The sequence below is a fragment of the Mustela nivalis genome (assembly GCF_964662115.1).
Source record: "Mustela nivalis genome assembly, chromosome: 2".
In the NCBI taxonomy this organism is placed as follows: Eukaryota; Metazoa; Chordata; class Mammalia; order Carnivora; family Mustelidae; genus Mustela; species Mustela nivalis.
In genome coordinates this window covers 170,312,959-170,324,691 of record NC_139021.1, presented here as the reverse complement: position 1 = coordinate 170,324,691, position 11,733 = coordinate 170,312,959, and the positions used below count along the sequence as shown (strand labels likewise).

The 11,733-nt window shown below is 46.9% G+C and overlaps 1 protein-coding gene across 50 annotated transcripts in view; it reads right to left on the bottom strand.

Moving 5' to 3' along the window:
* The window catches only part of TCF7L2 (transcription factor 7 like 2), a gene marked incomplete at its 5' end in the record, with an annotated part of 195,373 nt that overhangs the window by 17,371 nt on the left and 166,269 nt on the right, over positions 1-11,733 (bottom strand). For 37 of the 50 annotated variants that reach the window (XM_082721421.1, XM_082721376.1, XM_082721409.1 and 34 more), the window contains 3 exons: positions 4,299-4,385; positions 6,388-6,490; positions 8,657-8,789. In XM_082721421.1, coding sequence (XP_082577547.1) covers positions 4,299-4,385; positions 6,388-6,490; positions 8,657-8,789 — 323 coding nt within the window. The remainder of the gene's footprint in view (positions 1-4,298; positions 4,386-6,387; positions 6,491-8,656; positions 8,790-11,733) is intronic. The other 13 variants (XM_082721407.1, XM_082721413.1, XM_082721378.1 and 10 more) reach the window with 1 other exon arrangement.

Below are 11,733 nucleotides of genomic sequence, written 5' to 3'. Positions count from 1 at the left end.
CAATGGAGAAAATACCAATGCACAAGACAGATTTCTAAAGGGGCCCAGACTCAGAGTGGACATTTGACTCAGAAATTCCACCCTGATGTGGCTCTCTCCTGTCACTGCCTTTTACAAATTAAAGCCAGTATCAAAGTTTGGTAACAATGACACGATTTTTTAGTAAGAACCATGTAAATCCTTTAGGATGTATGAGAGGAAGGATGGAAAGAAAAGAGGGGGGGAGGGAAAGAGTCGAAGAGAAAAAGAGGAAGAAAAAACAAACAAGCTCATTCCCTTTCCCTGAGAAAATGAAAAGCAAACCCTCGGAAGGCACTCGGGCTCCCATGTTACTCCCTGCTCCTTCCCACTGCATGAGGGCCTCTGAGGAAACAGAAGTTAAGAACATGTGTTCTTGGAAGCCCTTGGGTGAAGCGGTGGGTGGAGTGGCAGCTTTTACTGCGAATTTTAAAGGCTTGACATTCCTCAAATACATATGTTCTCTTCTTGCTGAATGAGAATATGTGTACAGACATGAGAGAGAGAGAGAAGGGGGAAGGTGGGGACGACAGAGGGAGAGAAGGGGGGAGGGGGGAGAGACAGAGAAACACTGCGTGTGTATGGTGTAGGTAGTAGATTGGGGGGGGTGTGGGGACACCCCCCACCGCCAACACCACAGGCAGATACTACAGTTCCAGCACATTTTGGGGTGGGGCCAAATTTCCAGTGCAGGCCACGGGGAACGAACACTTCCAAGTTCACACGCCTACACACATACTCATCTGTCTGACGAATATATAGCAGAAAAAGAACCAGGATGTTGGGCGTCGGCGGGGGGGGGGGGTGTGTGCAGGCACACCTTGGCTCAAGAAATTCCTTTCTGCGGACAACTATTTCATGAAATGCGATAAACACCCTAAAAATTCTAAGCAGCTCATTATATACCCCCGTCTGCTTTTATGGCTCCGAGCCAGAATATAATGATGAACCTTAACTTGTTAAGGACAACTAATTTTTGTTTCTGGCTGTCTCAGGGGCTCCTCTCTTGCTCACTCTCACTTTACTTCACTGTTGACACGTTTCTGTTAACTGGATGTCATCTGGCGGCCTTGATTTCATGCACAAGCAGTGGGATGCATTTTCCTCGTGCAACAATCCTGCTTTGAGTTGCATTAGGTTTGTCATTATTCTCTCATTTTCCCCCTTGCACTGGTAACATTTCATCTCTTCCTGCCTTATTTTTTGTGAGCCACGGTGCACCCACATTATGGTTTATACATGATCTCGCTCCCTTTGAAGCCGGCAGATTTCAGAGCCCGCTCTCGTCAGGAGAAGAGCCTTGCACCAATTTAGCAGGCTGAGGGCCCGGAGCTCCAACATCTCAATCTAAAGGGGGTCACAGGGTGGCACAAGTGAGTGTCAGCAAGAGCTGTTTAATTGCCAATCTAGGCTTCTCCATGGTGTTTAAAGTATAATGACCCATCACTTAATTCTGAGAAGTCCTGGCCCCGGCTGCTGAATAGAATGAATATCAAAGGGTGTTCTGGAACAGGGCAAGCTGCCTACATTTCCTATAACTGCCATAAGTATAATAGCCCCATACTTCTGTCGCCCCATTACCACAATAATGTATTTAATTTGCTGTATACGCTTTTTAACTAGCTACCTTTCATAAGGCCTACCTGGGGAATCGGCGGCCTCCCCCTGCACCCTGAGCCCCTAACCTTTCCTCCCACTGTTCCCTTCCTTTCCACCACCCCTTTGCCCACCTCTAAATCATCGGCTAACCTCCTAATGATAATTCAATCGATAAGCTTAACCCCAATCCCTATCCGACAATTCCTTCACTGCTTTTCACCTCTCAAAGGCACCAAATAAACAAACATGAACAACAATCAGGGGTATGATAAATGCTGGTTTGCAGGGAAGATGAGCTGCGGATTAGGAGCTGCTCTCCGAAGCAGCTCTCGTCCCGGAGACTCCCAATTCGTTCCCATGCTTTGCAAGGTGGTGATGACATTAGTTAATGAACGTAACCTTCGTCTTTTCACTGGAGAAGAGGATGCAAAGGCATTTTCCCGCCTAACCCATATCGGTATGGATTTTGAAACCGAGATCCCTTTACCCCATGTAGGGACTGGATCTTTAAAATTTTGGGATCTCTACGGTATAATTACAAATGGGAGGTACACCACAGCCTGATTTTCTTCATGAATGGGATTCTTACTCTTTCCCCCACCAGCATTACTGTTTTGTAAGCAGGAAAAAGGGTTGGCTTATCCTAGCTCTCCAACCCTCCCTCTGGTCTTGGGTTCCCATATAGACCATGGAGGTTGGGGGAAGATGCTAGGGACAGCATCCTTGCCATGTAATGCATGCTGATTTAATTATGGGCCATCATCAAAATGGATTACTTGTTGTAGCCCATCAGGAAAGTCTAAACCTCCACCGATTTAATTAACTTGACTGAAAATCAGATGAACAGAAAGTAAAACTATCATTAGGAGCGATTAGTGACTACTTTAGCCTACTGCTGCCAACCAGTTTGTAAATAAACTAGCACTCATTGAAAAATTAGCCAGAATTAATTAGAGGGAGGAAAAGGAGAACAGGGGATTAGAAAGATCCAGGTACACACAAGTGGGTGTATCTGTGTGTGCATATTACACACATATTTATGTGCTTAGAGATATATGAATGCATAAGCACACACCACTTTTTCTTTTTTTTTAAAGGAAGAAGTCACCATTTTTATCCAAATAAACACAGCAAAATATTTCATACGAAGTAGAAGTCAGTGCGGAGCTTGTGACCCAAAATATTTAAATTAGAAGTTGAAGATCCTCCCCTATTAAGGAAAGTAAACATCATTCTGTCCTTTGTCTAGGTGTAGGAATTCTTTGCGGGCTATTTGATGGGTTATTTTCAAATTCCTGTTCTGCACACACGATTTTTTTTTTTTTTTTTAAAGCTTTCCAAGGCTTAGAGCTACATAGGCCAGTGTGGTAGTCACCAGCCACACGTGGCTTTTGAGTACTTGAAATGTGGCCAGTCCAAATTGAGAAGTACTGTTAAGTGTAAAATACATACCAGATTAAAAAAAAAAAAACAAAGTACAAAACAGAATGTAAAATCTCATTGACGGTTGCTTTACAGTGCTAAATGTCAAAATGAGAATATTTTGACAATAGGTTGAACGAAACAGTTCCTTAAAAAGAATTTCACCTGGGTTTCCCTCCTTGATATTGAACCTCTTTAAAACTGTGGCTAATAAACAACTTAAAATTCCATATGGGGCTCCCTCCCCCTGCTTTTTAAAAGATTTTATTTATTTGACAGAGAGAGACACGGCGAGAGAGGGAACACAAGCAGGAGGAGCGAGAGAGGGAGAAGCAGGCTTCCTGCCGAGCAGGGAGGGGGCTCCCCTTCTAATTCTTTGGGTTAGTACTACTTTCCAGAGGTGTGTGTTGGGACATGGGTGTCCCTTCTTGTTGACAGTAAAGAATCTAATTTTGAAAAGACCATACCCTTCCTCAAACTCTCCTTTACGAAGTATTTTTTTTTTTTTTAAGAGAGAGATCACAAGTAGGCAGAGAGGCAAGCAGAGAGAGAGGGAAGCAGGCTCCCTGCTGAGCAGAGAGCGGGGCTCGATCCCAAGACCCTGAGATCATGACCCGAGCCGAAGGCAGCAGCTTAACCCACTGAGCCACCCAGGCGCCCCTCCTTTACGTAGTATTAAAATGACTTCCACCCTTGGGCGCCTGGATGGCTCAGTGGGTTAAGCCGCTGCCTTCGGCTCAGGTCATGATCTCAGAGTCCTGGGATCGAGTCCCGCATCGGGCTCTCTGCTCAGCAGGGAGCCTGCTTCCTCCTCTCTCTCTCTCTGCCTACTTGTGATCTCTCTCTGTCAAATAAAAAAAAACAAAAACAAAAACAAAAACAAACAAACAAAAAAAAACAAAAGACTTCTACCCTTTCTGTTCTTACCCAGTATAGGGCAACAGAGAAACAACATTTTAAAAAGTTCTGTATTGTCCTAACTACTTTTCCCCACCTTAAGTCTTTAAAAAAAAAAAAAAAAAAATACTGCTCAATACATCGATACCCAGTTCAACCTCAAAACTTTGATATCACCTATCTTAGAAGTTCAGGTTAATTTTTTTAGTGTTTTCTAGGAGTAAAGCCCAATGCCCTATTGGTCTTAGACCATTAGGATAACTTGAAGAAGCGGCCGCTGGATGGCCTGGAAACCATCTAGAGCACTTCCTGAGAAGTCCCCCATGGTTGACTTGGTTGGAGGCCCCCGTTTTGGAACTCACCTGGACATGGAAGCGTTGACAGTCAGAGCTGTGGGGTAGGGGTGACGGAATCCTCCTGTCGTGATTGGGTACACTGGCTGACCTTGCCTAAAAAAGAGGGGGGTACAAAGTAAGAGAGTGCAAACAAGGGTGGGGGTGGGGAAAAGAAAAAGAAGAAAAAGGGAAAGTTCTCTCTGCACAGTAAGCTTTATTCTCATTTGATCAGAACAAAAATCTTGGGGATTGTACAGGAAGGATCAAAGGGAAGAAACACAGAACAATTTGAATGCCATAAATCTGATAGGAATGGCTAATTAAATTTTATAACCTCTGCTTATGTCAATAGAGACCCTCTCCCCAAGCTGAAACTAGGTGTTTTGTTGTAATAATTAAAGGCGAAGTCTCGCTTGCTTTAATGGAGCCATCACACTAATTGAGGGCTACACATCCAAAGGAAAACAATAATGAATGTAAATTTATACCAAAATAAAGTGCAGTGAATCAAAGGACTTCAGTTACGCTTTGGGCCTCTTTCGGTATTTAGATCTCGGTGAGAAAACATTAAATTAACAGAGCTTAATTTGTAGCCTTTTGTCAAATTAACAAGTGTTGACAAGAGTTACCGGGGGGAGAGTCCCCAAGAAGAATTGTGGGTAACCAATAGACAATCACACCTCATTACAATAATTAAAAAATACAGCAACATGCAAAATAGCATCCTCATGAAAGACACACAACTTTTTCTGACAGAGGGTTGTCTGAGTTGGCTATTCCTTTTTATCTAGCCTTCAAATATCTGCCCATCAGCTGAACAGGGCAAGGGATGACAGAGAACGAATCCAGGAATATGGCCCCATTTTCTGAGGAAGGAATGGGATACAAGCTCACGTCCGTGTCTACCCTCCCCCAACAAAATGAAGGAGAAAAAAAATCAACAGAAAGTACACCCACGGTCAGTATTTTGTACAGCTACTTCAGACTTCAAGCTGTTTTTCACAGAACAGGATAGAGTGTGTTCCACGAGAGAAACACTGGGCAAACTATTCCAGACTGTATCTTCTATAAGGCTACAACAGGGGGGTCTTCCCCAAAACCCAAACTTCGGAGTTTAACCCAGGACATATTTCTGTTAAGACAACAAATTGTCCTTGTTTTTTAGAGGAGCGATCACGGGTACACATGGAGAAATACATACACAAGAATGCAATCACAAAACAGATATTACATGCACACACACACACACACACACACACACACACACACTTGCGCGTGGTATGCTTATGCAGTAAAGGCCTTTCTACTCTGGCTCGGAAATACACATTTTTCAAGTCGTCTTAAGGAAGGTTAATGGATGGTACTATAAAAGCAAGACTGGGTGAAAGGAAGATAAATAGTAAAAGACGATTTGATGCCCTGCGCACTGCCAGTAACCTTGGCTGACACTCAGTTAGACTCTGTGTGCTACAGGAGGGATTTCCAAAGCCCCACCCCCGCCCCTCACAATCAGGTGAACCAAGAATCTCAGAGAGATGCTGGCTGCATACTGTCTGTCCCAACAGGCACCCTTTCCACTCTCGTTGCCAGCCTTGGGAGCAATGGTCAGGATGCGGCAAGGGGTCAGGGGCTTCTAGGGAAACCCCGCCCACTCTCACCCTGTTTCAAAATGACATCATGCCTGTTGCCACTCCCGTGCTGCCTCAAACCAACAACAGGCCTCCAGGCTGGGCTGCCACCAGCAGAAGAGCCATGACCGGCTTTCTCTGACAGAAGCCCTGAGCGCCTCTGCCATTCCCGAAGTATCTGAAGGACACCCTTGTTCACAGATAGAAACCCAGAGTCTTTGGGGACTGTGGGTTCAGAATGCTAAGTATCAACAATGTTTCTCCTACATGGCCCATCCGAAGGGCTACTGACTCGCCAGCTTCCCCATGGGGCACCTCGTGGAGCATCTTCCCCAAGCACCCCCTGCCACCCTCCCCCACCAACCCTGTCTTCCGAAACTCACACACATGTACACACACGCACGCATGTGCACACACACGCACAGGATAAATAATAAGCATGCCCATGTAAGAAACAAAAAGGGAATTAAAAAAATGGAACTCCTTACTGTGGTACTAACCATCCTAGCGGATGGGGGATTTGTCCTACGGTGCCAGGCGATAGCGGGTAGTACGGAGATATATCTGGAGGGTGTGGAGGCCGTGGGATTCCTGGGAGAAGAAGCAGCATTTCGGTTACAAAGGAGGAGAGAAGGACAGAGAAACTGCCAAGGGATGGGAACAGGGAAAGGAGGATAGAGACTTCTCTTCTACGAGCAGAGCTAGCGTGAGATTCTTTCCATGACTGTGATCGTTAAGAGTTGTGGGTAGGTTTTGTTCATCACCTCTCCCTGCTCTACCTTGACAAAGTGGTTTATCTCCTTCTAGATGGATGGGTACACAGGGTAGATGCAGACCCTGAAAATACTGTCTTGGGTATTTCTGCCTTATGGGATCAGTGTGATTACTGAGATTAAAGAAAAATCTGAAGGGTTTGGCACATAGTAGGTGATCGAGTCATGTAAATGCTCTTTGCCCTCCCAACTTGGCCTCTACTCCTTTTAATTCTAATGCACCAGGGTCCCCTCTTCTAAGTTTCTAACAATGCCTTTCCAGTTATGGCTTTTGGAAGGGGGACTCTTGCCTTCTTTCAAAAAAGGCAGCTCTTCTAGAATGTCTCCACCTCAGCTGAGAGGAGGAACTGTGGCAGAAACTCACCAGGAGCCATGGCCTCTTCTCCAGGGTAGGATCTGAATTGAGCAGACCAGCGAACTCAGGTCTAGAACCTACTTCTCTGGAGGCAGCCATCTAGGAGAACCAGCCCTAGCCGCTGACCAGGTAGACATGACACAAGACATAGCTGAGCACATCCTAAAGGCCCAAGTGACTGCACACTTACTCCACAGGCTCCTGCCCTCAATCCTGAGCAAAGCAAGAGTGCTGGAAGCAATTCTGACACAGAGGGACTGATCTAAGCAGCTGAACTGGGAAGAAAATGAACAATACTACAGAATTAACGCAGTACTGGAGGTAATGAGCTGCGTGTCTGCGGATGAAAACTATTCCATTTTTTTTTAATTCATTCAGGAAGCTTTTAATCTGTAAGTTAAGTCTCCCTGGGTGACATTTTCATGCAGACATGGCTTTCTCTCTATTACAAAAACCAAACAGATTAGCTGGTCTTGGACCCTACACCAAGCCATTTGCACACTTGAAAGAATGTTCGCAGAGGAAAAGTAAACAGTCTGCAGACGTTAATCATATGTTTTACGATAACCATTTAAAAGCTATTCCCTGTACTACCATTATTTAAATGAGACGTTGATGCTGCCATTCACTCGCAGAGCCTGAGGCCGGCTGGCGGCCTCCTCCAGCCATCCAAGCACAGGCTGGGTCCCCCACGAGCACAAAGGGGGCTCAGAGGCTGGTGAAAACCAGCTAATGTGTAGTTTCATTCAGAGGCAGCGAAGTCTGCATGAACAGGCAATCTACCTCAGCTCGACACCAAACAATCCCGTCTGACAAAGTGACACGGGGTAGCCATTTACATCCATCCTTCTAATGAACTAGCTGGTTGGAGAAACCCCGGGCAGTGTACCAGCCGGCCTGGCCTGGCCTCAGCTCTTCTCCCAAGACCATCCCACTAGGAGCTGCGGCCGGTTGCTGGTTGTTGGAGGAGGTCACAAGGAAGCCTGCCTTCTCTACCCCTCTTTGAGGAAAAAGCAGTTGATGAGCACATGGGATGGAAGGGAGGGTAAAGGGTCAAGGCCAAAGGGTGACGTGACACCTTCCGCCTGAGACCCTACGGGCTGTTCCACGATGAACCTGGTTTTCACATCTGTGTAATGGGCTTGGTGATACTGCAGACGAGGAACCCAAATAAATCAGCAACGACGATGCGGGACCCAGTGACGGTTGCACCACACCGTCATCATCAAGGGACTAGAGTCCCTCAGCTGCTAAATGAACCAGGGCTTTGGGGGGCCATGCTGGTGGGGTTCCTCTATTCCCAAGTTGCTGAGAAGGAGACCATGAGATACCTACTCCTCGTGGATGCCTACGAGAAGTTACTCCTGAAAAACAGTGTGGGATTCATAGCCAGCCCTTCCAGTGGGTATGCGGAGCTCTAGAAAGATCATTGGTGCTCCACATGGGCTTCTTCTGAGGACGGGGGAAGCTACTCCCTCACCGGGCTCTGGCCTCCCCGAAGTACTTTCTCCTCAACACCCAGGAGAGGAACAGGAGCCCCTCCACAGTGCCCACAGCCCGTCCCAAATTCCAGCAGGTCAGGCGGCCCCAGACCCAGCACATGCGCTTGGCACCGAACGCTCGGCCTACCTGTTTTGGGGTCAACGTCAGCGGGTAAGTGTGGAGGTGGGTTTCCCGGGGTGAAGTGCTCATTGCTGTACGTGATGAGCGGCGTGAGAGGGTGAACATGGTGAGGGTGCTGCACGACCGGCACTTTGTTCGACTGTGGGAGGGAAAGAAACAGAGAAGGACACCATGAGCCTGGCTCCCAGCAGCCTGAGACTTCCCAACACAGGCCCCAGGTGCTCCTGGGGCCACGCCCTCCCGCCCGGATTCTGGAAGATGCGCTCAATCCTGCCCACAACCCTGGCCCTGATCCATGTTTTAAAAGTAACAGGTATTTGTAAAGCCTGCTCTTTGGGTGGGCACGCTTCGGTTTTTACCTCCTTATGGAGCCTGGCTGTAAAAAGTGCCTACTCCACCACCACCCCATCACAGACCCCGACTCTGCACTTTCCCAGCCGTCAGATAAATCTGACGTGGGGACTTAATTGACTGGGGGCAGTGGGGTGGTCTCTGACCCCAGAGCCCCAGTGGAAGGACGTTCAGGAGGCAAGCAGACTTCCCAGGGAACAGGCTAGGAACACCTTCCCTTACAAGAAACCAGGCAGGGCCCAAGTCCCACCCACACAATCTCCCTATCCACCACCTCCCGCTCCTAAGGGCTCCCTGCCCCGGGAACCAGCCAGCCTGCTACAGTCCTTTACAGATAGCACGGATGAAAAGCTCTACTCCTGGTCTGGTTGGGAGTGTGAACTTTACCAGAAAACCCTAGACAGCCAGGCAAGCACCTGCATATTTTATGCAGATTACAGCAGCCCTGATTCATTAGGAATTTCATTAGCAAGTCATGGGGGAATGCTAATAAATTAACTGGATGATGATAAATTGGGCTAATAAAAGAGGTGCCGTCTAGAAACGGGCAGTTCCAGCAAACAAAGTACAAGCATTTTTATGTTCAGGAAGGGTGGATAGGTAGAAGGAGCAGGGGGGAAAAGAAAAAGAAAATAAGCATTTTAAAGATTTTTTTACTTGCCATGACCAGACCTTCCCAAATTCTTGTCCCCTTCTCCACCCCTGCTCCCACTCTCAGCCTGCCCCACCCCCTCCACTATGCTGTGCTGTAACTTAGCCCAGCAAGACCACAAAAGAAAAATGAAGCTGAAACAAGCGAACTACTGGGCCATTTACTGAGAGTAATCCAATTGCAAAAAAACCCTATTCCCCATAGAGGATTTTCACTAAAATCCTACAACAGGGACATTTAACCAGATTAGGTACCAGCGAAGATAAAGAGGCCAGTATTAGATGATGAATGGATTAGAGTCAAGTTTCATTTCAGAACGTGTCTTCATTTCCTTTTATTACTTTTAGGAAGGCACAACTTGCATTAACATCAAGGAAAAGGAATTGCATTACAAGGAAAGAAGTGAGGTTTCAGTGCTGCCCACTAGTGCCTCTTGAGTTCAGGGACCACGGAGCACTTAGTTTGCTTTGCGTTTTTCTTCTTGTCCTTTTTTTTTTTTAAATGAACAAGGAAGGGATATAATATGCAAAGAGTATTTCTCACCCCAGTTAATTGTGTGGAAGGCATCTCTAAAAGGGGTTTCGAACTTGCATGAGCATGTTTGGAACGTAAAATACGGACTTCCTCCTCCATATGCTCCAGAAATGACCACAGAGAAAGAAGTCAACACTTGCAACATCCTGGTTTAACGATTGTCATAAACAACTGGATGCTTCCAGAGGGGCAAGCTAGTGGTCCAAAGAGCCTCATGTTGTGAACTACCAGTTTGCAATCAAAGCACCGAAATGCAAAGGCCCAAAGCAGAGGGAGATTTGGTCACACGTCCTTAGCAGCCCTAAAGGTCTGGACAAGGCCAAAGCCAGCAGAGTGAGGGGCTACTGCCTCAAGGCCATGGCCAACTGAAAAGTAGCCAACAACTGAACTCTTAAGGTACGCTGGGATGGAGAGGGGAAAGAGAAGGAGAGGAGGTAGAGGAAGTCAGAAGAGCGAAGACCACCAGGAGGAAAGGAAGACGACTACTGCCAACTTCCAGACGTTCCTTTTGTTTGGTTGGAAAGATACACACCTGCTGAAATGTAAGAAGGCAGACCAGTTCCAGAGTAAGGGTGGAAAGACTAAGCGATGAGTAGGAAGAACCACAGATAACCCAAAGCAGGGCTGACTGTCACTTAGAGGCCAAAGGGCTTCTGAGAAACAGGACCACCAGAAACAATGGAAGGAAGCAAAGGATGGGGATCGAAGGGCCGCCAGTGGGCAGCTGGTCTCTAGGTAATCTCTCAGCAGGAACCTGACTCAGTGGCATCCTGAGTCAGCCTGTTGAGTTCCAGAGATGGTAGCTCTCCCTTCAGCCATGACGCATGACCCCCAGACCAGAGGACCACATGGGCACAGACAAGTACAAAGGGTAAAAGGTCCTAACAAGAATCACAGATCCCAGAGTTCTCAAGAAAATCCAGTTCTCAAGAAAATCCTTAGCACTGAACCTACCACATGGTAAACACAGGAATGGTGGCTTATTATTCTTGGTATTTATTATTTTATCATTAGGGAGAAGTTGCCTGATGGCATAGTTCTGTCTATGGCTCAGACGCACAAATTCCACGGCTGCTTTCCAAGCAGGACTAACAGGAAATGCAGGGAAAACCTTTCTCTACTTGTCTAGCAAAGGATGAAGATAGACTCCGCGCAAGAGTGGTGCTCACCAGGGGGAGGATTTAAAAGTTAATTTTCCCTCTTCCTCTTAGAAACATGGAAGAAGCTCACTCTGACCAAAGTTGGACACCACCACCTTCACATTGTTTTGCACAATATGGTTTTTTTTCCAGTCCAGTCAGACTCTAAAAGACAGGAGGGGGTGGATTCAAGTTGCCCACGATCTTGTATCTTCTGATCATGACTGTGTGCCAGGTAGGTCCCTAGGAAACTACAGGTCTCACCAGGTTGACCAGTTCCCAAGCAAGCAAGGGGAAGGGATGCAGTCAACCCGGCAGAGTCCAGGGTCCAGTCATGATTCCCATACGGCCTGCCTGTTCCTGCGCTACTACTGGGCACATGGGAGGGTGTTCTTCATGAAAATGTC